This window comes from Penicillium cataractarum (assembly GCF_028827025.1).
Source record: "Penicillium cataractarum strain IBT 29864 chromosome Unknown utg000002l, whole genome shotgun sequence".
Lineage (NCBI taxonomy): Eukaryota > Fungi > Ascomycota > Eurotiomycetes > Eurotiales > Aspergillaceae > Penicillium > Penicillium cataractarum.
In genome coordinates, this window is record NW_026622738.1 from 6,344,929 (window position 1) to 6,371,423 (window position 26,495).

General features: G+C 50.3%; 10 protein-coding genes across 10 annotated transcripts; 4 read left to right on the forward strand and 6 right to left on the reverse strand.

Moving 5' to 3' along the window:
- Positions 1-347: 347 nt before the first annotated feature.
- N7496_004321 (aromatic alcohol reductase) lies at positions 348-1,654 on the reverse strand (the record flags this gene model as incomplete). The annotated part of the gene is made up of 4 exons (XM_056697252.1): positions 348-725; positions 791-1,117; positions 1,194-1,478; positions 1,568-1,654. The coding sequence occupies 4 exons, from the start codon at positions 1,652-1,654 to the stop codon at positions 348-350; spliced, it is 1,077 nt and encodes a 358-aa protein (XP_056559464.1).
- Positions 1,655-5,099: 3,445 nt separating this feature from the next.
- Positions 5,100-5,981, reverse strand: N7496_004322 (uncharacterized protein; the record flags this gene model as incomplete). Its single annotated transcript, XM_056697253.1, has 2 exons — positions 5,100-5,873; positions 5,934-5,981. The coding sequence occupies 2 exons, from the start codon at positions 5,979-5,981 to the stop codon at positions 5,100-5,102; spliced, it is 822 nt and encodes a 273-aa protein (XP_056559465.1).
- A 1,412-nt stretch (positions 5,982-7,393) lies between these two features.
- On the reverse strand, positions 7,394-9,799 carry N7496_004323 (uncharacterized protein; the record flags this gene model as incomplete). The annotated part of the gene is made up of 3 exons (XM_056697254.1): positions 7,394-8,487; positions 8,542-8,767; positions 8,831-9,799. The coding sequence occupies 3 exons, from the start codon at positions 9,797-9,799 to the stop codon at positions 7,394-7,396; spliced, it is 2,289 nt and encodes a 762-aa protein (XP_056559466.1).
- A 1,333-nt stretch (positions 9,800-11,132) lies between these two features.
- On the forward strand, positions 11,133-13,253 carry N7496_004324 (ankyrin; the record flags this gene model as incomplete). The annotated part of the gene is made up of 1 exon (XM_056697255.1): positions 11,133-13,253. The coding sequence occupies one exon, from the start codon at positions 11,133-11,135 to the stop codon at positions 13,251-13,253; it is 2,121 nt and encodes a 706-aa protein (XP_056559467.1).
- A 244-nt stretch (positions 13,254-13,497) lies between these two features.
- Positions 13,498-14,142, forward strand: N7496_004325 (uncharacterized protein; the record flags this gene model as incomplete). The annotated part of the gene is made up of 1 exon (XM_056697256.1): positions 13,498-14,142. The coding sequence occupies one exon, from the start codon at positions 13,498-13,500 to the stop codon at positions 14,140-14,142; it is 645 nt and encodes a 214-aa protein (XP_056559468.1).
- A 422-nt stretch (positions 14,143-14,564) lies between these two features.
- N7496_004326 (putative carbonyl reductase) lies at positions 14,565-15,572 on the reverse strand (the record flags this gene model as incomplete). The annotated part of the gene is made up of 3 exons (XM_056697257.1): positions 14,565-14,812; positions 14,869-15,252; positions 15,323-15,572. The coding sequence occupies 3 exons, from the start codon at positions 15,570-15,572 to the stop codon at positions 14,565-14,567; spliced, it is 882 nt and encodes a 293-aa protein (XP_056559469.1).
- A 1,638-nt stretch (positions 15,573-17,210) lies between these two features.
- Positions 17,211-19,901, forward strand: N7496_004327 (uncharacterized protein; the record flags this gene model as incomplete). The annotated part of the gene is made up of 1 exon (XM_056697258.1): positions 17,211-19,901. The coding sequence occupies one exon, from the start codon at positions 17,211-17,213 to the stop codon at positions 19,899-19,901; it is 2,691 nt and encodes an 896-aa protein (XP_056559470.1).
- A 378-nt stretch (positions 19,902-20,279) lies between these two features.
- N7496_004328 (Voldacs domain-containing protein) lies at positions 20,280-21,320 on the reverse strand (the record flags this gene model as incomplete). Its single annotated transcript, XM_056697259.1, has 2 exons — positions 20,280-20,922; positions 21,028-21,320. 2 exons carry the CDS (start codon positions 21,318-21,320, stop codon positions 20,280-20,282), a joined length of 936 nt encoding a protein of 311 aa, XP_056559471.1.
- Positions 21,321-22,236: 916 nt separating this feature from the next.
- N7496_004329 (uncharacterized protein) lies at positions 22,237-22,847 on the reverse strand (the record flags this gene model as incomplete). The annotated part of the gene is made up of 2 exons (XM_056697260.1): positions 22,237-22,760; positions 22,832-22,847. 2 exons carry the CDS (start codon positions 22,845-22,847, stop codon positions 22,237-22,239), a joined length of 540 nt encoding a protein of 179 aa, XP_056559472.1.
- A 1,083-nt stretch (positions 22,848-23,930) lies between these two features.
- Positions 23,931-25,553, forward strand: N7496_004330 (class I SAM-dependent methyltransferase; the record flags this gene model as incomplete). Its single annotated transcript, XM_056697261.1, has 11 exons — positions 23,931-23,954; positions 24,028-24,080; positions 24,135-24,191; positions 24,250-24,279; positions 24,342-24,383; positions 24,438-24,510; positions 24,569-24,609; positions 24,659-24,684; positions 24,747-24,933; positions 24,996-25,424; positions 25,490-25,553. The coding sequence occupies 11 exons, from the start codon at positions 23,931-23,933 to the stop codon at positions 25,551-25,553; spliced, it is 1,026 nt and encodes a 341-aa protein (XP_056559473.1).
- Positions 25,554-26,495: the final 942 nt, after the last annotated feature.

The following is a 26,495-nucleotide window of genomic DNA, read 5'->3' on the forward strand; positions in this document are numbered from 1 at the left end:
GAATTCCCGTCAGTTCCATTTAGAAAGACGGTTAGAAAACCGTCTGATCACAAACGCCCAAAGTCGTCAGGTCAGATAAAAAAAAGTTCAGGACGCCCATAATGAAAACCAGCAGGGAGCCAGCCCCCTATTCCGTTTTGTTTCGGAACCCGTAGGCAAGTTGGATGGGTGAGAGGGGAGTTGTATATCATGAAAAAAAAAAAAAAAGATGGCCTTCTTGCAAAGACACGAGAAGAAAACCATCCTAATAGCAAAAGATAGCCGGGAGCGGTCGGTGGTCGTCACCTGGATGAATCCAAATCGGAGCCCGGCCTTAAGAGAAGACGCAAAGAAGGTGCATCGTTAATTCATCGCGACATGAGCGAATCGCTCGACTCCGTGCGGGGGAAGATACGAGTATAGAGCGAATCGCTGGACTCGGTACGCGGGAAGTGGCGCTGGTGCTTGCGCGAGATGACTCGGTCCTGGTAGACACCCTTGGCGGTACCGCGCACCACGGACTCGAGATACTCGCGGAAGTCGGTGGGCTTGAATTCCGGGTACAACTCGGGGGTCAGATGGTAGCCGAGATACCTGGCGTACTCGGGGTTGTTATCGCCGCGGATGCCCCAAGAGTATTGATATTCGGCGAGGTACCGGGGGATGAACTTGATCGGATCGAACGGATAAGTTTCGCTGGCTTGCCGGGCTGCAAGGACGCGGCTGCAGATAGTCTCTTCGGAAACCTGTCCAAAGAAAACAGTAAGTATATGGAAACCCCCGTGGAGGGAATATCAATGCGGTAACATACGTAGTTTCGGTCGACCTTTTCCTCACTAATCTCCTCCATCAAACTGTAGATCTGATTTTGCGTGGAGACCAGGTTGTAGGCGAGGATCTTCTTGTTCAAGGTGCGGGGATCGTTGATGATCAGAGCCATGTAGCGACCGATATCGCGCAGGTCAGTGAGCGCGGTGGGCATGTTTCCATCGCCGATAATCTCGTCATTACCAGAGGTCATCGCATAGTCGACGCGGCCGGAGAGAAGGCGAGGGTAGGAGAGCTGGTACCACCAACCGACATCGACGATGGTGTAGGGGAGCCAGAGTTGGCGGATCTGATTGTAGACGATTTCTTTCTGAACCGAGAAAAAAGACAATGGTCAGCCAACGCCCAAGATAATCACGTCGCACGATGCAGAATACTAGCCATACCTCGTCACGCAGCCACATCACACCACCGGGGGGAGCCACGGTGATGAAACCACAGGGAATGAATCGCTTGACACCGCACTTCTTCGCAGCCTTGGCGAGGGGAATTTGGTCTTGCTGCTCCGCAGGGCCAACACAACTGATGACGACATCGATCTCGGCCAGGACTTCAATGAGCTGCTCCTCGGGGGCCTTCAAGTCACCCTTGCGGATTTGAATTCCTCGTTCCTGGAGTTTCTGAATGGCGGGTTTGTGTACGGAGATGGGGCGGACAAGGGCGTGGACGTCCTGTAAACCGAAAAAAAAAAATCAGTACATGTTCAGCGATTGCTAGATTAGATTGCCGTGAGAGGGCTCTCGAGGATGGGAAATCGTACAAAAGAGCCATCTTCAATGAGACCGTTGGCAATGGAACCTCCGGTTTCACCCGCTGCGCCGACCAAGAGAACCTGGGTCTTCGCCATGTTGGGTAGGCGTTATCAGGCGGATAGTTCTCAAAGGATGTCGTGGATGGTGAGAATATGTTTGGTGGGATGAGCAAGATGGAAGACGGGAAGGTTGAGTTGGGGAGTTGGAAAGAGTCAGGAGGAAACGGGCGGAACAGGAAATCAGGCGCAGGGCGAGGTGATTAAATTCCCACAGCCAGTCCACCGCAATCCACCCAAGGATGGTTGCTACCCACTTTGTCTCCCATTTGGACGGTGGGTCGAAGAGTGGATGTGCAGTTCCCCTCGTTTGAGGGGGAGATTTTTCAGGACGTCATGCTTTCTCTACAGGACGGGATTGATGGCATTGTCTATTTTGAATCTTCAAGGGAATCATTACAAATAGTCTACTGGTCGCGGTGAATCCTCATTTTCTACAGTTTCTCCGGCGGTTTCAGCCCTTTCGGTAAATCGGTCAAAGCACTTTTTTTTTCCCAAATCTTTACGGGCCGGTGGCTCGGGAGCAGAACCCTAACCAAAGTCGGGGTCGCCCTTACGTCATATTCCAGACGGCTTCCCGTGATAATAATGATGTTGGTCTTGCATCCCCAGGGAAAGGAGAGAGAGAGAGAGAGCGAGAGGGACTTCTCTAGGGAGATTCAACCGTACGATGTGAATCCTCAAGTCAATTCGAAACCGCATCCCTCGGCTTGGGCCGTCGAGGGTTTTAGCTGCAACGATAGTCGCTCCCAAAATGGGGCCATGGGATTTGTCGTGCACCTTTTTAACTGGCAGCATCAGATCACCTGTTCCCCTCCCAAACCATGCAAGAATCTGCTTCCCAGTCAAAATTCTCGACCATCACCCCCACGTCAGCGATCTTCAGATCAGCAAAGCGGTCTTGGAAAAGAAGCCAAGTTCTGTCCAGTGGCACATGGTGGACTGTGACGAAATTGCAGCCAACCACGATTAGTCAACGGACAGGCCCTGCGCCCTCATTGGCGGGTTGCGCCTCAAAAAACGGAGATGCCCGTCCACGGTCGACCGAGCTCCGGTCACCATAGGATTCGAGGGGCTGTGATTGGAACTTGTCAGCCTTGACTGGATCGGGGGCCGAAGGTATTAGAGATGACCGGATGTATACCCAACACCATACCAGCATGGGAAAGGACCAGGGGGGGAGGGATTGTCCAGCCACAACCGCCACGGGCGCGGGAGATCGGTGCCTGGGCGTTGGGACATTTCTTAGCCAGACACACATTATTCTTCATCGCCTCATGGGTATGTCGTAGCCCAGTCCATATCTGCATCCTGCACTAGGTTATGACCCCGATCATCACTGTCCCGGATTTTCACAAGCGGGCTTTCCCCCAGCATTATTCGAGGGGGGGGGAGTGGGGTTTCTTTGTGGTCACTTGGAAATGCTGGACGGACTCCTAGATCGAGTAATCAGAGGTGACGATCTCGGAAAATCCACCCAGGACTCACATTCGAGAAAAGCAACGAGTCCTGAACGTGGAATATGTGGTTAGCTGCTGATTATTTCCAAGACCAGCAGATGACAGGCTGGAGACTGGGGTTGTCTTGGGCATGTGTTCTCCATAGGTCATGCACCACGGTGGTTTACCCTCCAGTTGAGGGTGAATGGCGATAAACCAGTAATTGTTCAGCAACTCCACCTCGGGACAGGGTCTAGATATTCATGAGTAAGCAGCGACGGTAACTATCCGGTTTTCTTGGTTTCCAACTTGTCCTTGACATGTTTGTGGATGCACGGTAAAGGGCGATGGTGGATGAGGTTGGAAGTAGACGTGACCTACAGGCTTGAGCAGGTGACTTGATAGTTGGGACATTCCCACACAATCTAGGAAATTATCATGAAAATCTATCAACCCCCGTGCTTGACATCTAAATAAGCATTCCAGGCTTGAGAATAACAATTGCATTTTGAATTCCTGTCAAAAATCACGTTTTCATTCACAACGCACGAGTACTCATCCATTGATTCCACAAATAATCTTCCATGCCAAGATCAACAGTACCAGCTACTACGAAATAATCTTCCAAAGTCCAGACTCTCCCTCGTCACACTTTCCCCATTCAATCCAAGGTTTGCCGGCAACCTCTTGCAAGATACAGAGCTTAGCGACGGTCCGAGACTACGTTCAACGACTGCAGTATCTCCAGTAACAGGCCTTCTCAAGGTCAGATATCGCTTCAAACAATGTTGAGTCGTATTCAACGTCCCAAAGAGGTACTTACGTTTCGGCATTCTCGGCCAAGATGGTTTCGCCAGCATCTCTGGGGGTACAAGTCAGTTCGCTATCTTGTTAGATATCGTAGGACGGTCTCTCGTACACTTAAGCATGGTTCATATCCAGGACCGCAACGATCTTCATCCAGTGGGATGACAGGCTCAGTAGGTTCATTATTGTTTTCATCGACGGGGGAGGCAATAGCCAGAGCGGCGAAGAAGAGAGTGAGAACTGCCAAGGGACGCATTGTGTGATGGATGGATAGTCGACTTCAGACTGGTCAGTGTGGTCAAGGGATTTTGGCAAGAATGCTTCCTTTCGGTTATCCTCGGATTGATTGATCTCTCTGGGCAATTTATATCTGGCAAGTCTTGAAAGAAGCATGTGTGCTGTGTGATATGACTTGCACGTATCATAATGTAACATGGGACGAGCTTCAGGGCACACGAGGGGGAAGGAGAGATATCCGGTCCCACAATCGGACCGTGATTTACAAAATTGTTTATCATGAATGAGTCTCGGCTGTTTCACGAGGCAGTTTGCTGCATGGGGAGTATGTAGTAACCCGACTCCTGCTGCTGGAGCTTCCCACGACAAGTCCGTATATTCGAGCTCCTGTCCGCCACTCGCTTTGACGGGTGTGCTCCACATAGTTTATTTATTCCATTTATGAAGGACTAATTACGAGCCAAGTATCTAGAATCGGGAAAGAAAATACATTCATTCTGGTTCTGATGGTTTACTAGATCATTGATACTCCGCTCATCCGGCACTTGCAGTAGACCCTACTTATCGAGAACTTTGATTCCGTACACCTTATGAGTAGAAGCCCGATGAAAGATCGCCTGCTTTACTCAGTAGCAATATCTCAGAAGATCTCCTATACCCTCCGATCCGTCTAGCCGAGTAAGGTTAAAAAGGGAGGGGACCTGGTCCGGGTTCAACAAAATCCTGGGGTACATCTTGTACAACTTTGAAGCACTAAACAAATACAATCTAGCGAATGAAAACCTTTCATTGATTTCAAATTTTCATTCCGAACTGCTGCAGTATGCATGTAAGACACGAAACCACCTCCCCACGGGGAAATCCAATCCTAACTCCGGTGCCACATCCAAGGTAAACCATTGCCCACACGTGAAAAAAAACACAGAAACAATATCCCAGTCCATTCCCAACACCCACGCAACACAAAAAGAAAGTGGGATATCATAACGTAAAACAACCCTTCAAACCCCAGAACTCTGCAACAATCTCCCCAGTCTCAGCGTCGGCTCTGAATGTGTAATCCTCTTAAGTTCCCGTACATCCATCAACTCGCCCCTACAATAAACCCGGACCGTGATAGTAGCCTTCTGCTTCCGCAACAACATCTCCCGCTGCTTCCGTCTTTCTTCCATAATAATCGCCCATCGAGCCCGGACTTCAGCCACACGCTTCCGTCGCGCGGGCCAGGCACGCTTCCACATTAGTGTTTGGTGCATCATTTCGAGGTTCTTGTCCTCCGGCCATCCGACGTGCTTGCAACTCAAGGGCCAGACATGGTCTGGATGGACGGGTTTCATGTTATCCATGTCATGCATCTTCCATTGCCAGTGGCGGAGTTGTTGCATGTCGTCTGCGTTGCGGCAGAATGTTAGGACTCCCCGGAGAGCGAGGTAGTGCTGGCGGATGTGGAAGTCGATTTGATAGTGGGCGAAGAGGACGGCGACTTCCGGGTTGATGTCTTTTGTTTCGTCGAGCATGTGGTTTAGTGCTTGTTCGACTAGTTCGTAGTAGCGCTCGCGCTGGGTGACGGAGATGTGTTTCCAGAAGGATGGGTCTTCGGAGGGGAAGTGGGTGTTTGTAGGGGAGATGTTGTCGTCTCTGGAGTTGTTGTTGAGGAAGAAGGGTGGGTAGTGGGAGGTAATGTAGGAGCATTTCTGGATATCATCTGCCATGCTCGCTTGTGTGACGGCGATCTGGCATGTCGTGCAGTGTAGTGCCTCTTCCAGACCTTGGAGCTATATCCCGGCGAGATTTAGTAAGATGTTCCTTGTGCAAGAGGGAAGATTGTAACGTACCAGCTCCATATCTGCTTTTCTCTCTTCTTGAGCTTCGGTGTTCTGCATATTCGCGGAGATGAAGGCGATTGGAGGTGCACTTGAGTGTAGTATTGTCGATTGGCTGACCGTCTAACGTGTTGAAGAATTTGTACGTGGTGAAGGAGAGAATTCGCAACATTCTCCCTTATATCGTGTCCAGATCAAAGCGCGCGGTACAGAAAGATTGGGCGACAGAAACAATAAACTTCATTGGGACTATCATATGAAAGAACCGATCGTGTTGGAATAAGGTTTGGTTGACCGTTGGGAGGATCGCGTTCCACTCTGAGGCAAAAAGAAAGATTCTTTGTACTTCGAACCCGAATACAGATTGAAGGCAACAAAGACCAGACGTTGAGAAAGTCAGAAACCACCCAGCTGAGGCCATCCGTCCTGCCCCGCGATTATAAACAAAACCCCCACGGTCGCAAGGCCTCCGGTTGTCCGCGATCAAATGACGGGAGTCCGCCGGTCATCTGTTGTTCTGTTGATAAACACGGTGAGAGTGCGGGGGGAGCGTGACGGGGTCACTGGGTTTCATTCGATCCTCGGGTGCTTCACCGCGACTTGATCTTCTCCATTTCCCCGCACACGCGTCCAGCCGATAGATTCCGATGACAACATATGGCTAAATCAATATCAATAGTATTCATGGCACAGCTGACTGTCGCCAAGCTTTGAGAGGTAAACCTGCTCCCGAGCAGGATATAGATCACGGCTGATACTTATGGCACTACATTGTGACGATACGCCGCTAAGCCTATTTAGAACATACCATATAGCATATAATACATTCAATAGCTTTTATGTGCAGTGATAGTCCAAAATCTTGGAACAATAACTACAAAGAAAGGCCGAGGTAGATACAGTTCAGTCTCCTCCCTTTCTAATGGTCTTTCGGAATGTCTTTCCAATCATCTTCACAGGGAGCCCTAGTAATATGTCTCAATTTATCTTTTGAAGCATAGCTAATAAGACGATTGAGAACCTTAGTTAGTGGATTTAACCTTATGGGGCTCTACTGTATATACCTATACATAACCGCTACTCGTGGATAGTAATCTTATACTTTTTAATACTCCTACGGGAGGTGCATTCCAAATGAGACTTAACGCCGTAGTGTCATGGGAGTTTCTTGTTGTACCATGAGTATGATCCTAGATCGTTTGTCTGTTTCAGCGAAGCAGACGAAGCATGACAACAGCAGGCCATAACATACTCCTGGGATTTGTAGCAGGTATTATGAAGACTGGAGGACGACGGCGGTACAACCATCAATCCATCCTTCCATACTTTTACTAATAGTGGCCAGTCAGGTGGGTGTAGCAACATCATCATATTCGAGGACATCCGTCCTGATACGTTTCCCAGGGAAGTATGCTGGTCTAAATGCGAAGAAGAGCAAGGCAAATCCTTCCACACTCTAAGTGTGTTGAATGTTATTTCAAAGATTGCGGGTCCCTGGAGAGCCGCACAGTGCGATCCTTTGAGCCAGACGCTAGCATCTGGCCGTCGGGCGAGAAGGCCAACGAGTATACCACATCTGAATGGCCCCAAAGGACCTTTCGTAGAACACCCGTCGTAGTGTCCCAAAGCTGAACTATCCCATTTAGAGTGCCAGCCGCTATGATCCGGCTATCAGGCGAGAAGTTAACCGAGTAAAGCGAATCGTAATCGGACGTAATGGTATGCCGCAGAGCGCTTGTCGCAGCGTCCCAGAGCTGCACTGTCTTATCAATGGATTTAGACGCTAGCATCTGGCCATCTTGCGAGAAGATAACTGAGACAACCGAATCCGAATGGCGCTTGAGAGTTTGCTGTAAAGTACCCGTCCTAGTGTCCCAGAGGCGGACAACCCCGTCTACGGAGCCAGAAGCTAGTCTCCGGCTATCAGGCGAGAAGGCTACCGAGTAAACCGAACCTGGATGGTCCTTAAGGACATGTTGTAGAGCGCCTGTCGTAGCATCCCAAAGCCGCACTGTGTGATCACGAGAGCCAGACGCCAGTATCTGGCCGTCGGGCGAGAAAGCCACCGAGTGAACCCAGCTTAGATGTTCCCTAAGGATATGTTGTAGAGCGCCTGTCGTAGCATCCCAAAGCCGCACTGTCCAATCAGTAGAGCCAGACGCCAGAATTCGACTATCGGACGAGAAGGCTACCGAGCAAACTGACAAATCGCCCTCAAGGGTATGTCGTAGAACACCTGTCGGAGGGTCCCACAGCCGCACTTTTCCATCAATACAGCCAGAGGCAAGAATTTTGCTATCAGACGAGAAGGCTACTGAGGTAACCCAAGATGGATGAGTCAGGGCCGCGGGAGGCTGTCGTAGAGTGCCCGTCGTACCACCCAAGAGCCGTACTGTGGGATTATTGGAGTTAGATGGCAGTATCTGGCCGTCCGGCGGGGAGATCATAGAATGAATATCATTTGAATCGACCCTGAGAGCCTGTGATCCTTCACTCCATCTTTTCTTTGACCGTGGTAAGTTCGGGGCGACGTCGCTGTGGCTCTGATATGCCCTAGTAATGTCACCTAGAGCACTGGCTTAGTGGATGGTTGATCGATGTCGCCAAACATCAAGCTAACCTTGGGACTCTTCAATGGCCGCTGACCTGCCGTATATCGAGTGGAGAAAATAAATAACGTTATCGTAATCGGAGTCGTGGCGGGCAAACTTGACAAGATCTGAGTGCGTTCTGGGGATAGGAATGGCTCGATTGCGAGGCGCATCCGGAGGGAGACAGCACGTTGCTGAAGACCGGCTCACAAGGCACTCCCGCGGGCCGGTCATCTGGAACTGGCCATTGCTCTGCTAGATATCCCAAGTTAGTTATGTTTGGAGGTAAGGAGTCGGCTCCTGTCCGCCCGTACCTACCCTTTCTGCGGTGGGTGACAGTTCTGTTTCATAGAAACAATATATCTCGAGTGGAAATTTGGTTATTACTTTGAAAAAGTTTCTCTTTTGCATGCCTAGAACTTGCGAGTTCACATCGCGAAGGCTTTGAATGAGAGACCTGTTCGGCCGGTCGGATACCATTGGTACGAGAGACTCAATTTTCATTCCATCGTTAGGAACTCCAAAAAGGAATACCCCCACGATAAATTTTAGCACTGCTGCATCGGTATCTGACTCCGAAATCCTGATAAGTGCTTCTTTGATTAGCAGTCCTCCGAGGCTATGGCCGATAAGGATAATAGGCTTCCTGGATCTTGATTGTATCCGGCTCATAGCTGTGTGAAACCAGCCGGCAATGTCGTCGAGTTCTGCAAAGCTAGTGCTGTTCTGTACAGAAATATTATAGCCAAAGACTATCACCCTGGCAGTAGGTAAATCTTGAGGGAGGCTATCAGCCAGCCACATATGTCCGTCTTGCTTGTTGACAAATGAGCCAAATGGATGACTCCCTATACCTGACACAGCGAGAATGTCGATATCATGACGCTCAGGGGGTTCAGTGTATGGCGAGTAGAGGATAGTGAGTCCGTCGAAATGATCGTCGATTGTGACTGTGGCGGTCTGGTGCGTTTGCTGAAGTTGGCCACGTTTATCGCCGCTTGCTGGGCCGGTTGACTGTAGCGGCAAGCCGAGCGACAACTGGCCCCCCTTTTCGAGAGATTGTAACTTTACTGGAAGGCGGCTGAAATGGACAGTCGCTACCTGGTCCCGCCGCAGGTCTGGTGCAAGGGTATGGACAGTGGCACCGTTGTCGCCATCTCCTTGGTCTTTAGTCAAATCCCCATTCGCAATACACGACAAGCAGGAATGCCTGTTAAGGGCGCGAGCGAGCGCCGCCTTGTCGAAGGATAGAGGCACGCCTCGAACTCTCCACGTACGGCGTCGCATTACGGGAGGGATTCAGAGATGGCGGCAGGTAGTGAGGGTACGTTGCTCCCTATTTTGGGTACATCCATGAATGGCTAGAATAAGGTGGCAATGATGAGGATTCTAGGCGTACCAGGTAAGTCCTTTGGTGAAGTTCTTTTTGTCGTAATCGGCTGGGGAGGACGTGCCTGATTCAGCCTCCATGGTGGGCGGCTACGACTCTCACCAATAGAGAGTCGCATTCTGACTGACCAATCACGATCTTAATGCATACTGTCGAAGCGCCAGCGCCATGGCGAGAATAGCCTAGCAGGCGAAGGCTTATACATAATCTTTGGTTATTTAATCTCATGTAGGCAAGTATAGTAACAGCCGACCAAGAATTGGCGGGAAATAAAGTCTGGAAACTTTCAAGATGCCAAGCATCCGTAATGTTGAAGTACGCCTGCTGGAGCTGGCAACCCTTGCCATCCACACAAGGATTCCCCGCTGTTGATCAGGGCATATTGGCTCGTGCTGAAAAGGGGCCAGATAACGCGCTCGCCTGTGCGACCACTTATGGTTTACTATCCTTTCAAGGGATGGTTGTGAAGACGTTAAAGGCACTATCCACTTAAACTCTCAACTGCCATTATTTTGACCTGAACAAACATGTCTAGCACATCCAGCGCCCCTTAAAAACGCGGCAACGAGCTGTTGGCTTCGTCTTAGAGCTTGTTTTAGTAAAATTATATTCTGGAGCTTACTGGGTTAAGATTACAGTTCTTCCTATATATCATCACTGTCAAGTCTATCGTTAAGTGAATTCCCGCAGTTTGATATTGAGTTCACGATCCGTCTCTAGGTACCGAAGATCTATAGGGTCCATTCTCCTGGATCTAGCCGCCATGATCACTATGATAGATTCTAATTCTCGGCATATTGATCCACTAATCAACGATGACTTTCAGATCATATATCCTCATGAAAGTCTCACTTGAAAGCGCTCTATTGTGTTCACTTTGATCGAAAGGCTCTGACTTATCTGTTAGTCAATATATCATTAGCTACAGACGGCCTGGAGTGGTATATACTCTCTCTGGACTGATTATAGCAGAATATCAGATGTAGAAGCCTCAGCCAGATCATAATCAGGAAACCTCCATGGCCCGTGGCCTACTGGCTTTCAAACCATCTCTCTTTTGCAGTATCCTCTCCCCTACAGCGCCCGAGTCCCTTGAGTAACCAGCCTCTGGAACACTTACTCGCCCCAGGTCTGAACAATACTCGCACGCATCCGGAAAGCCACCACCGTGAATTGAAAGTTTGCTTTGCTCACATCTCTCATCTCTTACAATAACCTCAGTTCATCAAAATGGGTGAATTTCTGGAACTCCCACCAGAGCTCCTGATCATGGTGGTACATCATTTGGAATACGCCTCAGATCTGAACAACCTCGCCCGAGTCTGTTGCCGACTTTACGCCATTCCGAACTCGAAGCTCTATCACTATTTTGCTCATACTGTCTCCCCAAAGGGCCTAGAGACTCTTATAAAACGAGGCAACACACCTGCACTATATAAGCTTCTGTCGACTGGCATTAATTTGGATCAACATGTGTTTAATGCTACACCTTCCCTTCTATCACTGGCTGTCTCTCACGGACAGCTCGGGTTTCTGGAACTCCTTTTTGATCATTACAATATCTCGTTGCTTATTGGAGAGTTTATAAAAGAGCCTGGAAATGGGGGCCCAATCTTGGAGACGGCAGTGAAGCATGGCTCTACTGACATCGTGCGATTTCTCGTCGAGCACGGCGTGCCAGCCGAGATTACGCTGACTCCCTCGGCACGGTCGCTTTTAAGCCTCGCAGCTGGCTGGGGTCACTTAGACCTGGTCTCATATCTCATAACAGATAGCCGATGTGATTTGAACTGGCTGGACGAGGCGAACCGCCATCCTCTCTGGTGGGCTGCACACCAAGGCCACTTGGAGGTGGTTAAATTGCTCGTTGAAGCCGGATCTGACTTTAAACTCGCAACTAGCGAGGACAACGGGTGGACTCCCCTTTACGCAGCAGCGTCAAAGAACCATGAAGATGTGGTTAAATACCTGCTTGGACTGGGAGCTTGGGAAACTGCAAATCTCCGTGGTCTCGCAGACGTTGCAGCAAATGGAGGGGGCTCGATGATTTCCCTGATACTTGGAGACGTCAATACGGACGTCTTATTCGAGGCTTGCAACAGTCAAGAACGCACTTACCTACTATTCTGCGCTATTGTCTCAAACAACTATCGTCTCGTTCAGACTATTCTGGCACGGGGGTGCTCAGTCATGTTGGAAGTTGGGGGAATCTCAGCCCTGACTCTTGCCATTAGGTGTGGTCACCAGGAGGTCCTGAGAATGATGCTTAACCAAGCTACCGAGGCTACAGCCCAATTTAGCCTCTCAAGAAACGTCCTCAAGACTATCATGTTGGATGCCTTGCAGACCAAAAATAAAGCAATTATTGAGATGGTCGTTGCCTGCCTCGATGCCATCACCATCAGACTCTGCGATCTCGAATGGCTTTGCGGACGACCCGAAGCCTCTGAACTTGGCCCAATAATTCTTCGACGCATTTGGGACCTTTCAAGGGGGGAGAAGCATGTTTCTGATGAGATGATATTCTGGGGCCTGCAATACGATGCCCTTCCAATGGTTCACAAGATGATTCAAGGTCGAGGACTTGGGCCATTCGATATCATCAGACACGCCAAAAGTAATGTCAATGATCAATTATTCCCGCTTAGCTTTACCTTGCTGGAAAGCGCGGCCATACTGGGAAGTCTGGACTCATTCAAAATGATTCTCGCCAGGGGTGCTTTCCTAACCCCGGAAGTCGCTGCCTATGGGCGGGTCCTGGCTTTTGCAGTCTACAGAAAGCAGCCCGGAATTGTCAAGCTCTTCATGGACTCGAATTTTAACCCAGACTTTGCACCTCGAGTCAACGGTATTCGGTGCCACCTGCTCATTCTGGCCGCTCATTCCCAGCCTAGGGCCTATGCACAGCCACCAGGAGGCACTTTCGAGTCCCGACAGGTAGCCACAATCAACCTGCTGATTGATAGTGGTGCCTGTGTAGATGCGTTAAATGGAAAGGGTCTTACGGCACTATATTATGCGACGGTTCAGGAGGACATGGTGGTTATACCCGAGCTCCTAAGTCGTGGTGCCAGCCCTCTAGCTGGCAGCGATATGCTTAAATCCCCGTTATATGCTGCTGTTCAAAAGAACAACATGAATATTGTGAAATTATTGCTGAAATCCTTGAGCTCACAGTCCACCACTTGCCATGAGTTGGAACCTTTATTAAAGGCTGTGGCGGATCCTGATAGCAATCCACGAGACGTTATAGACACTTCCTCGAGCCCAGGAGACTGGGACAAGTTCTTCATCCTGAGGGAACTCAAAAACCATTACTGGCGCCTGAGATATCCTGTTCCGGAGGCTTGATCCTAAGTCAATTCTGTATTATTTCGAAGGCGATGAATAGAAGTTGGCCTATTTGCTATCAGTTCTTGAAACTCCGTGGCAACTGAATATAATAATGGTGACAGTGTCAGTCAACTATGCAATTTCTCATGGCTGCGTCGTCTACGACAAGCAATCACTACATGCTCGCGATTTGTCTCAGTTCTTCTCAACACCATCAAGACCAACAACTCCTGGCTAATCAACATACCCAACAAGACTCACCATGGCCGAAAAAGAAAAGGCGTCCCTCGCATTTCCAATGACATGCATCCTCATCTCCTTCGCGTTTACCTCCTACCTCCACCGCACCTGGATCTCACAACAATTCCGAACATGCAAACGCCTCATCCGACGAGTGTCACGTAAAACCCAGCGTCAAATCCACCGCTGGATTCAACAGCTACACAAAATCACGAACAACCGGGGCGATGGAAACGAAGAGGGAACCTACAATGCCCTCGAACCATCTACCCGAGGCAGTGACCACCTAGGGCTCAGGGCATACTCTGCTAACGGGCATTCACGATGGGACTCCGATAATACCAGCACAGCCTCATCTTCTCACCTGGATGAGGACGAAGATTCGGATATCAGCAGCACCGAAGAACCATCCCCCCTCCACTCGCTCCGACCAACCTGGATCCTCGATTCCACTGGCCAATACGTCTTAAACCGCGCCCCGGAACCACTACAGCGCGCAACATGGGAAATCGACCTCGACGAACGCATCCGCAATGATCGCGGACTCGGTGCTTGGCTGGATAGAATGATAGAATGGGTTGTTCATCGCATTGTTGCAAATTTCGATGCTGAGATGCGTGGTGAGATTGAGCGGGCGAATGTTGATCGTCGTGGGGTGAGGTCCTGATGGGATTGCGCACATGCAGATGCAGATGGATGGTTACGTTTGGGCCGTGCCGAATCACGCGAGCTGACGTAGGGGGTTTATGTGGGAGGCGCGGGGTTAAGAGCGGGTTGCTTATCGTGGAGATCCCGGAGATGAGGGGCTTGCATGTGCTACGAGGTGCTTTAAGTTCGAAAATTTGTTGATCAGTTCATGGTTGAATATGTTGCTTGCAGAGCAAGAAGTTGATAAGAGTGCAAAACAATCTATGAAAGACTCTAGGTCTTTGAGTATACCAAGAAAATCCAATCCAATTCTTTCCACTAAGCAGATTCTTTTGTATCAATTCAGCCTTCTATCTAGTGTATCCATGAATCATAACCCCATAAAGGAAAAAACCACGCTCAATTTAACATCTGAAAATATCCCATCACTGCGCGATTTATTTATGGAGCGCAGTAACCGCCATCCACAATGAGATCGGCGCCGGTGGTGTAGGTGGACGCATCCGAAGCCAGGTACAGATAAGCACCCTTCAACTCGTGGGCCTCACCCTCACGACCCATGGGGATCTTGTCCCGCCAGATATTCTTGGTCTCGTCGGGCACGAAGTTGGAGATCTCAGTGGCGATGTAACCGGGGGAGACGGTGTTGGCGCGGGCGAAACGGACCCATTCAACGGAGAGCGACTTGCCTGTATAATAATTAGTAGGAAGACCAACGACTTCATTTTCGTTGATATTTACGTACAAAGGTGGACAACACCGCTCTTGGCGGCGTTGTAAGCAGCCTGCATCTGGGGGAAGTTCACAATGTGACCACTCATGGAAGCAGTAGCAACAAAGCTACCATAGGTGAAGTTGGTGAGCTTGTTGCCATTAATATCGGTGCCCTCCTCCTTCTGGCGGCGCCAGTGAGATGCGGCAGCTCTGGCGCAGTAGAATGTGCCGTCGAGATCAATGTTCACGACGTCGCGATAGTGTTCGATAGGACCATCCACCATGGGTCCCTGGGTCCAGGGAATACCAGCGTTGGCAATGAAAACGTCCAAGCGACCATTGAAGTCCTTAACCACAGTATCGGTGGCCTCCTGGACGGCCTTGGGGTCGGTGACCTGGACCTGGTAGGCCTTGGCTGTAGTAAGTAGATCAATGGTTAGTTCCTCGTCAAACATGAAGCGCGCAATGCTGTTCGAGCTACTTACCCTGGACACCGTACTTCTGGGCAATCTCCGCCGCGCGCTCGGCAGCCTTTGCGTTGGAATTGTACCACAGAGCGACGTTAGCACCGGCTTCAGCCAGGCCATGCGCAACGGCGAGTCCAATACCGGCACCGGCACCCGTGATGATAGCAGTCTTGCCCTTGAGAGAGAACATGCTCATCAAGCTAGGGTGCTCGGGGGCAACGGTGTTGTTGTGGACGAAGAGTCCATTCTGAATTGGGCTGGCGGCCATGGTTGATCAATGAAAGATGGGATATTGTCGGATTTGAGAGATTGAGTGCGAAAAGATGCATCTGGACGGGAGATCCCTTTAAATATAGCTCTGGAGGGGCAACGATGCTCCGGTTAAAAGCAAGCAAACCCCCGCAGGACGCGACAAGACGGTGAGCCATTGCCTGGACTTTTGGTGGAGAGAGGACTGTACAGTTGCTGTGGGGGGTGTACTGTACAGTCTCTCGGCCCACTAAGTAGTCAATCGTCCATTGACAGCTCGTTGTTCCTGTGGGTATGACGCTATGCGCCCTCCAAAACGGAAGAGGAGCGGGTCCTCGAGGGGAAAAGGTGGGATGGACACTGATCATATTGGCATTGGATAATAACAGAGGTCGGGGTGTGAAACAATCAGGGGATTTGAAAATTGCCTCGATTCAGATCCCGATGGACTCGTGGGTTCAATCTTTGCAAAGTCTTGTTTGTTCTGGATAGTTGTGAAGGTTGAGATGTTCTCCAATTGGTTCCAAAGCGCCCGCTAGGGGAAGCCACATTGATGCCCGAATTATAAGGTGTCTACTCTTTCTTCAAGGTCGTATCAGGCGGATTTTGTCACTTGCCATCGATAGAGCTTGACAATCCAGGGCCAAATCAATATCAGCATCCCATCCAGTTGAAACAATGGCTCTTAGATACATTTTTATCTGACTTCTATCGATTGCATCTCCATTGATGGCCCACCGCTGTGTGAGGTTACCAGGTGCTCCAAACAAGGGTTGAGCCAAAGGGAGCGAACCTTCGTGCAGGGATGAACCCAGGCTGTCCGAAGCAAAGCCTTGAATCCCAACTGTAGTGCTGACCCGTCAGTCTTTTAGTGGCTTGTTTTGTGGCTTGAGTTGACATGAAGCCGGGACTTGACGGGTGCTTATACCTTGACTGCACAACCAGCTCTCCGCCCACCCTGGATAGCATCTATAGATCGGCCTCTTGCTATCACCACGATGACCAGCCATCTGCCGCAATTGACATTAACCTTATACACCAACAATCAACCACTTACTCTTTCACGGACACGATGAAAACCGGCTGGTCATTCTTCTCGGAGGTCACCTTGTCGGGGTAATCGTTAGTTACCACATACGGAGCATGTACAGCCAACATGGTTCCAGGATTATATCTCCATTCCAACCACCTTCAAGGGTTCTCATGGACGTACCATTTCAATACTTAGTTTCTCCACTTTGGCTACTCTTTAGCGACATGCCATTGGGCAGCTGGCAAGGTTGGGGATAGAGTGTGGCTGCCAACATTCTTCGCGGCGTCTCGGTGATGTGTTCACATTCCAGGAGACTGGTCAAAATGTTCACATAACAAACCAGCGGCCCCGGACGAGAATGCTCGTCCTGTTGCACCTGATTGCGTTTCTTTCTTCCAGGTTGTCGTGTCTCTGGTAGTTGCAAAGTCCGTTGGCTTCATCCAGGTCCTCTCGACCAAGGCTTGGTTAATCATATCGTATCAAGACGGGCTTGGAGTATACCTCTCAAAGTAGGCGACTCAACATCGACAACGAATGAACGACTGAAGAGGCCGTCTCCGCGGTTCACGCGTGTTCTGATTCAAACTCAACTCGAATATTCACACCGTTAACAGGGCTATCACCATGTTGGGCTTCAGCGCTGTGGTCGCCATTGTCGCGTCTGGCGCGGCCTTTTTCGTCGTCTTGGGAGTCGTCACGGTCGTGGTCTGGGTGAGAGTCCGCAAAGAGCGACAAGCAATGAGAATGCTCGGCCTCAAGGAGGGAGACAACCCTCGCAGTATCAAACCCTACAATGCGGATACGTTGACAGAGATCTCCCACCTAGAGGGAAGTGTGTTGAGGACTCACGGCCAGCTGCCGTATGGCAAACCGAATGAATGGGGTCAAATGGAATCACATGAAACTCTACTCCGGCCAAAGAGTGAACCAAAGAGTGAACCTGAATCATCCTGGCCTCTCGTGGAACGGGCAAGATCACTTCGCAATTCAATCCGCAGAGCCAGGTCGAAGCGCTTCACCAAAGGTGGACTTCGGCGCATGGGCTCCATGGCTACCGTTAGCGAGATGATGCCCAGCCCTAGGAGCTCCAAAGATGACATCCCTTTATCAGCTCTTGAGGGGATTCTGGAACTGCCAGCGGAACGAACGCCTCGGCAGACGCCAGAAATCCCCAGGGAAGAAGAGGGTTTCCATCTAGGGATGCGTCCCATGTCTCCTGCAGTCTGGCCTCCTCCAAGTCAACAGCCGCAAGCGAACGTGTTCCCCGTAATGGATTCCATTCTCTCGCCAGACCTGTTTGACCTACCTCCCATGATCTCCGAAGAATCGCCCACTCGAATTCGAGGTGGGAGTATCGTCAGTCAAACGGCAGGACTTGTCCCTGACCAGTCCATTCCTCCTCCGCCACCTCCCGCTGCATTCCCTCAAGAACGGTTCAGCTACTTGCGAAACGACTCGGTTATGCGTCTGTCTTCCATGAGCCTTGACACCACCGACAGCTCTATTCTGGATGACAGTCGAAACAACCCCCGCTCTAATGAAACCGACCTCAGCTCGCCCATCTTTCCGTCAGGTGGTACGTTTGTGCCTTTCAGCGCCAATGATGTCGGTGTTAAGAACGGGCGCCGGACTTTTATTGCTGCCAATACCTCGATAGCACCCACCTTCCTCGTGCGTTCCTCATCCACCGCCGATGGCCAGAGAAAGACCTCGGAAGAAGGTATGTCGCCCCGGCGCAGCATGACCACGGCATCTCGAAACCCAAGCAATGCAAGCAATCGTTCGAACGCCCTACCTCGTCGCAGTGAATCTCTGTCATCCACTGCTCCGCAAAGAAACTCCTCACTTCGCGTTGGCACCCCTGGATCAATGGCTAGCTATCAGAACGGAAACCAGAAATCCTGGCGATCACCAACCTCAAATTTGGCTCATACACCACATGTCAGCCAGTTCCACCAAGGCCAACCGCCGGTATACGAAACTGAGCAGTTTGAGAACGACCCATTCTATGGCGGCTCCCCTGCTTCCAATGGCACGCTCTTCTCCGTCGGCTCTCCCGGACAGTCCAATGGCTACATGCCGCAAAGTCCTATGCAGCGGTCCAGTCTCTCCGTCAAGAGCCCACTCCCATCAGCACTTAAGAGTTCCAATTCTCACCGAAAGAGTAAGGGACACAGACGTCAGAACTGCGTTCGTATCTCTATTCATCCACCTATGACTTTCGGTGGTTCCGCATTCTCTCCAACAGTGGAGGAAGAACCTGAAGATCTGGATGCCATGGAGGAAGTAGATCTGCGTGAGAGTACCATCAACGGCACATCAAAGTCACAGCCCTCCCTGTCTATCAACACGCCATCTCCTCTTCCTCTATCAAAACGTGGAAGCGGCAGTCGTCGCACAAAATCTGTGATTTCGGCACCAAGCTCCCTCGGACCATTGGCTGAAGAACCACAACCAACATTGCATACTCGAACTCCGTCTAAGAAACGAAAGAAGGCTCCAACCGACAACCAAGATGATACACCCGTCCTCGCTAAGGGCCATGCTTTGCCGGGTATCTTGACATCTCTCCCCCCGGCTCGCGAGGTCAATCTCTCGCATACGCCTTCGCCAGAGAGAGAAGATCCCCTCTGGGCAGCCAGCAATATTCCGACCCACGAGAATGCATCTGGCATTAGCACTGGCAGTCCCAGACGACCCCCTCTCAAAGGACCACGCACCCAACCCGGCAAACCAGGCAGCAAGAACTCTCCACAGTCCCAACCCCCAAAATCCATGAAGCCCTTGATGCGTCCCACCTCGCCCCTAGAGTTACCGCATATCACAGGCACCCAGGGCAGCGATTGGCGAAAGTCAACAGACTCATCACACCGGCCAAGGACCGGCGCAAGCACGGGCTCCTTCCGGAGAAACCGCGATTCCCAGGGTTCCCTAGCCAGCGGCTTCGACTCATCCATGCGTCCTATCTCGCCCGCCTGCGGCTCCAAGGGCTCAAATGTACGGGACAAGGTTACTATCTGGGAAGATGCTAATCGCAGTGCATCACCAACCAAGCCTCATGCGACGCAGTTCGGGGCTGGGTATACCTTCCAACTTGATGCCAATCTCTCGCCTACGCATGTGAAGGGTAGTATCCCCCGGTCTCTGTCGAAGAATGGGAATCATTCGCCTATCCGTATGGCCGGTCGGGCACCGCCCACGCCGACGTCTACTCGCCGCGGTATGATGACGCCGAATGGTAAGGGACTGGGTATTGGGGTTACGTGTGCCACGCCGGTTAGTTTGTATGATGGCGAGGGCTTCTTGAAGGAGTAGTGCGTTTGATTTGTTATACTTGCACGGCGGTTGTCTGTTGATGTTTCGGCGCTCGGGGTGTCCTGAATTTACTATTCTTCTATGATTCTTGTGTTCAAAAGCCTTATACCTTCCTTTTCCCTTCTTTTTGGCATCGAGCATTTGGTTTTCTTCTATTTTTTCCTTTTCGTCTTATGCATTTCCCTTTGCGCCCTTTCATGTGTCACGTTTCTCCGTCGATATCCACCATCTAGGTAGTCGTAATTAGAAATGAATATCTAATTCTAATGTCTTCGGTCTGTTCGTAGATTATCAATACTGGATGATGGATCTTGTTCATCTCATCCCTTCTTTTTTGGTTGCTTTTCATGACCCCAGATCTATGACATGCAGTATAAACTACTCCGTCCTCCGCCATTTCGTCTCATCACCCTCACCCTCATCACCATCCCGTCCCTCCCCATCCCCATTCTCCTCCTCCCTCGCCCTCACAGTCCCAGCACCGGGTCCCAACCCAGGGAACGAAGGCGGCTCACCCTCCCCAATCCAATTCCCCTCTTCATCAAAGAAGTCATGCATATTATCCGCCGTAATCCACCCAGAACTCCCATCAACAGGCGGCGGCAAACCCCCATCGAACGAGCCCATCCCCTCCTGCCCAAACTGGAAGAACGAAGGCTTCGACTCCTCATCCTCATCCTCGTCCTCATCGCCCGGTTCCACGGGGTCCGGGTGCAGGTTCGAGCACGCAGAGACGGCGTTGTATAGCGTTTGCGTGGGGGTTTCGGCAGGCTCGTCGTTTTGTTCGCGTGCGGCGCTTTGCTCGGGGGTAAGTTCTGGCGGGACGAGTGTCATCGTGATGCATTGCTCTATGTCGTCTTCCGAGGTGGGAGCGGTGGGTGTGGCGATTTGCATGTATAGACCTTGGACTTCGGTGTCTGTTGCACCGGGGACGCGGAGGCGTTGGATGGCGTGGAGGGAGATTGATGGGTAGGGGATTGAGATGCCCGTTGAGGCGGAGGGGGAGTACAGGATGAATTTCCTAGGAAGGGATGTTAGATTCGTTTGGACGGGTAGTAATGAGGACCAGTAACTAGACAAGCTCGGCCAGGTACACCTTGTTCTGTAGGATGAGGATTGGACTTACTCAGATGTCACCCAAGTATTCACGTTTTCAATGGTAACCTCAGGACCCTCGTCGTCATCGTCTTCTTGCGCCGCGTGCGCAGCGCTGGTCCCATTGGTAGAAGCGCTCTCTCCGCGCAGCGCGTTCAAAGCCGGTGTCGCAAGCAGATCACGCTCCAGAATCACGACCTTGCATCGCTCGCTGTGGTAGTAGAGGATGGGTGGTCCGTGGTGGAAGGAGCTTGGGGTTCGTGACTGGTGCTCGGCGATGGTGACGAAGCTAGATGCTTCTGGGGATGTCTGAAGAACTTCCATCTTGATATGCTTGAGATAAACCTTCTAGCCTGGTTGCTTTGGCGAAAGTGTCTGGTATCGAGAACTAGAGGTGTGGTGCAGGTGGTAGGTTGCGGAAAAAAGCTAGCGGGAGCTCTCGGCGGAGGGGCGCTTTGCTTCCGCAGCTCGTCCTTGACTCGCTAGCAGTCACCAACCGACCTTCATGTAGCTCGGAGTTTGAATTAGAACTGTACCATTTTTCTTCTTCATTTTAGCTGGTTGGAATTTGGACTATATAGATCTCTTATTGCAGAGGACAACGTTACCTAATTGAAATCCCCAGTCTGAATTCTACAAAGATTCAGAGATATATATCTTGAGTTGGCTTCCAGGCAGGGCTTCTCGGAACCACAACAATCTAAGACCACCAAAGTACCAGATCAAACGTATTTATTTGACCTAATAGGTAGCAATTCACCAAAACTGGAGAACCAAATAATGATACGAATTCTAGGAAGAAAACAACTGTGTTTACCAAGGCAATCGATTACTACCGAGTTGTCTAACGAACGCAATCCCGTAAGCCGGCAGGAGGTGACTGACGGCTGGAATGTAGGAGTCGCGGATGCTTTGAAGCTCTCGAGTGGGCCTTGGCAACCACGAGACACACAAGTCAAGTCCAGCCGATCGAATCAATAAGCTATCAAGAAGCCAAAGTGTCTAGCTGAGGTAACCGTCATCGACAGACCGGTGCAGCTCACATCGCTGTTTGTGGGGATTGAGATAGCACGTGACGGTATACTTGGTGTCAGAGTCCTGCGATTCTCCTTGCATCAACGACGAAAAATGGCAATGCCAAGTATTGATCACGCTCGCAGTTTAGGAGAAACCTTGGTTATGGGATTGACGTGATGCCCTGTGTTTGAGAAGATATGCCGAAGTAGCATTACTTCTGTACTCATTTCACACCCAGCCCACCAAATGCTCGATCCAATTCCTCACCTTCATCCCGCGGCACCATAGCTGGCAGGGTAGACGACCCTTGGTCAGCGGAAGTGCTATCCAACAGACTTCCACCCTCGTCAGCCTTTGATACAGAAGACCCTGCCGCTCTGCTCGGTTGCAGTAACTTCTCATCTCGATCTAGCCATCCCGGTGCAACACGGCGCTTTTCTGCAAGTTCCCGTTGCCGGATAGATTCCTCCCAAGCTTTAATAGCACCCTCTGCGTCGGTGCGGGTCTTCTTCAAGTGCTGTTCGAGAGACTGGCAGGCAGCGAGGATCTCATCTGGATGAGCTGCATGTTCGCCGCTGGGCGAGAGGACGTATCGAGGTTTGGAATCTGGGTTGGCTGGATCTACCAGGACTGATTGGGGGAGAGTGGAAGGAACTGATTTGTAGGTATAGGGCAGAGTGACTGAGGCGGGGAGGTTGATGAAGGGCGAAACGGTTAGAGGCACCTGGGCCAGGAGGAGGTGGGGGCCTATCAAGCGTGTATGATGAGTATGGAGCAAGCAATGACCGAAAAGGATGGAGCAGTGAAGGGATACTGACGGTATGAGTCGTACATGACTGGAATGTTGAATGGTTGCCACTATTATTATCGAGGTAACTGCCTATCTCGCAGTATCCAGTGTGGATGTTGACATGCGGAGAGATGACGCCGTTCACCGCCCCCCCACGTCCCACTTTCCTCATTCTCCGATTCTCCGATCTCCTCCCGCCCCCGGCCACTCGAAAAAGCAATGGTGCCCTTGCTAACCTACGCAGTAACGGAATCAAGAGTTGCCAAGTGCTTCAGCTATGCCAGTCACATTGGATGCAGTTGTTCCTGCTGCCGTTCACGTGGATCTAACCTGACTCGATGCATCCCCGTCGTTGAATGCGTGCACGAGACACCCAGGGTTTGTCGCAGTCCAAGGATCAAACATGCAAGGATATGCGATGGACTCGACCAATCTGATGGCAGCTCATCCTAGCGAGATCCGATCAGGCCCCATTAGCCATTTTGGATATCACACACTTTCTGCAAGGCCGTTCGACCGACTTTTCGCCCTCGCTGGCTCTCTAAGAAGGTTTATATCGTTGCTAATGTCTATTTAAGCATCTCAAAGCGAAGCTAAGTTGCTCCTAGAGCACTTTTATTCTCTCCTTACCATGTGGAGTCCTAAAACACTCAGCCCATACGTTGTCACCGCAGCGAGTTAAGCGCAGAAGCCGGTAGGGTTCCGAAAGACTCCTGTCGAATCCAGTTTAGTTGGATTCGGAGTCCCACTCGAGAACCAGGCACATCCATTCGTCTTTTTTGGAATCCCTGTTCAAAGACGCATCCCCCTCCAACTGTGATTGAGAATTGGTTTTTGTGTTGGTGTGTCTTTCCTTCTTCGATATGCCTCACTGCCCAGGGATTCCTCCACACAAAGTGTCACCGGAATTTTGTGAAATCTGATTTTTTTGATAAACCGAGTTCCCAGCCCCGCATGCATCCTGCTGTGGGCTTAGCTTAAAACAAAGAATATCCATATGGGTCTTATATAGAAACAATCCAACAGTCCTGGTCGTACTTTCCTTTGTTCATTTTTCTGAGACGTGCTATTTTGTTATCCCTGCTACTGTATAATCTTTTCTACCTTGGACTCGAGAGCCGCCCTCCATGTCGAAGGACATAATCGCTCCTGTTCGTACGGCCACTTGTCTAGAGCTATCTAGCGGTACTTCGCTAATAACTTTTATTCGCTCTTCTCGGACAGGACACGGATTTGCATTTCGTTAAAGACAATCATAATCCCGATGACTGGCAATCGTATATCATCCCACTAAGTTGAGCATTTATCATCCTTCCTGACAAATGCTATAGAGCGACAACGTCTATCGCATCGTCTGTCTACAAAGGGTTGATGGAGAATGGACGAAGGTAAGGCGTCCAGGTCGTCACTGCTATAAACACGGGGAATTGCTCACCAAAGGCATAGATATCAAACACTTAGGGACAAGGGCTCACAGTAGGTGAAAAGATTTCACTTGGTCCATTATTTTGCGACCCCTTAATAACTAATATTTACAGTGTGCCATCCGATGAACAAATGTTCGAAACCTACGAAGCTTCGTACGTGTTTTTTTACAGCTCTTGTTTACACTACCCATGGGCTAACCATGCTAGACATTTTCTTGCTTTCATTATAGACTCCCACAAGGAGAACCCGCTGTTTCAGGCGCCAGTGGTGAAACCAAAGGTCCGCTGATTCCATAGTTGGTGAGTCATTTGATAGGCATGAAACTGACAATACCAAGCACATTCTGGATATTGGAACGGGCAAGGGTTCATGGGCCGTGTTAGTGTACTCACTCTGCAGATAAGAACAATGACTGATATCGTTTCAGCGACGTCGCCGATCTGTTTCCTGGAGGTAGGATCGTTCTTCCACCAGAACGGATATTGTTTCGTCTCTAACAACTCCGTCCTCAACAGCAACTGTCCGCGGTGTGGACCTTTTCCCACCACCAGTCACCTGGATCCCGCCGAACTGTCTCTTCGAAATCGACGATATTCTCCAGTCGTGGACCTGGCGTGACCCATTCGACTTGATCCACCTGAGACTACTCGATGCAGCGTTTACTCCCGAGGAGACAGATCACCTTTACAAACAATGTTACGAGTGAGTGCTTAACACACATACCTGGAAAGTTTCTTGGCCAATACTGATCCATAGCCCGACAGCCACCTCCAACCGGGTGGATGGATCGAGCAACTCGAAATGAGCACCTTCATCGAGTGCGACGACGACAGCGTACCCGCGGACAACGTACTATTTACCTGGGGCCCTCGCTTAAAAATGGCAGCCCATAAAGCCGGCCGATCCTTCGAGATAATGCAAACTTTCCAAGAATCGATCGAACGAGCAGGATTCGTGGACATCCATACGAAAGACTACAAATGGCCTATTGGACCGTGGCCGAGGGATAAAACTCTCAAGGAAGTCGGTGGTGTTAACCATCAACACTGGCTTATTGGCATGGAAGGGTATGGGATGTGGCTGTTGACTAAATATGGGGATCCGGTGCCGTGGACGAAGGAAGAGGTGCAGGTTTATGTGGCGCAGATGCGGAAGGAGTTGTCCAAGCCTCGGATTCATGTTTATCAAAGGGCGTAAGTTTGTTCTATTTTGGTTGTTGGCTTGACTGCAAAGGAGTTCTGGACTAACGATTTGGTAGGAGGAGAATTTGGGCTAGAAAGCCCGTGGATGAGGAGTGGGTGAAGGTTGAATCTAGCCCTTGAGAATGCACCTATTCCGTTATAAAGAGCTGAGGAGATGAAGGTGTTATCCATACTCCAGGTAATTGGGGTTCCACAAAAAATGGTGAAAGGGAGCCTCAAATGGCCGAGGCATTTATTCAATATGTAACATACTATCAACCATAACTGAAGCTAATTTTTGTGTTCCCTGGGCCCATTCTTCTAATTTACCTTTCAGATGCCCTAACGGGGGTATACTTCTTGTGATGGTCGACCTCCCTACCCAGACAGCAAAATACCGAGGAAATTGAATCTGTGGAAGCTCAAATAGTTAGCGGTAAATTAAAACATTATTTAGAACTCGTCATTGGCGCTGGCGACTTCCCACAAGCGCCGATTTCTCCAGTAGTGCTGGCATCTAGCACCAATCGGGCCTAGTTTGCAAAAAGCCACAGGAGGCATATTGGACTTGGTGGAAAAGATAGACCAAAAACTCGTAGCTTCGCAGATATAGAGTATTCATAACTCTGAATGTTCTCTGAATATAAAAATCTGCTCGGTGGAGTGTTTCAAAGTGGCGGAGCTTCATAGTAATTGACTGGTTCATTTCTGGGGAAAGCTTCCAGTCTTTTTGCCTTCAGGGACTGCTGCCTGAGGCGACAAACTCCATTCTTACGTGATAATCGATCAGCTTCCAGCTAGGCTTCCATCAGGGTTAATTCCAAGCCCGGGATCAAGGTAAATGCGATACTTAACTTGTTAGTTGAGATCATCTAGTTGATCATCTTCATCTCGTTGATCCTGACTTCATCAACCGAGGCCGGGGTTGATCACATCGTGGCCCACTCCATAGTTTGGCCACCAGTTCACCAGTCCACCAGTCAACTTGGTGGGAGTTGCTAACCCCCCCGGGCTGAGCCCAGCCCGCTTATCCAATTTGTTTCTCTTTTTCCCATTTCTTAACTTAACCTTCTCCATCCCACG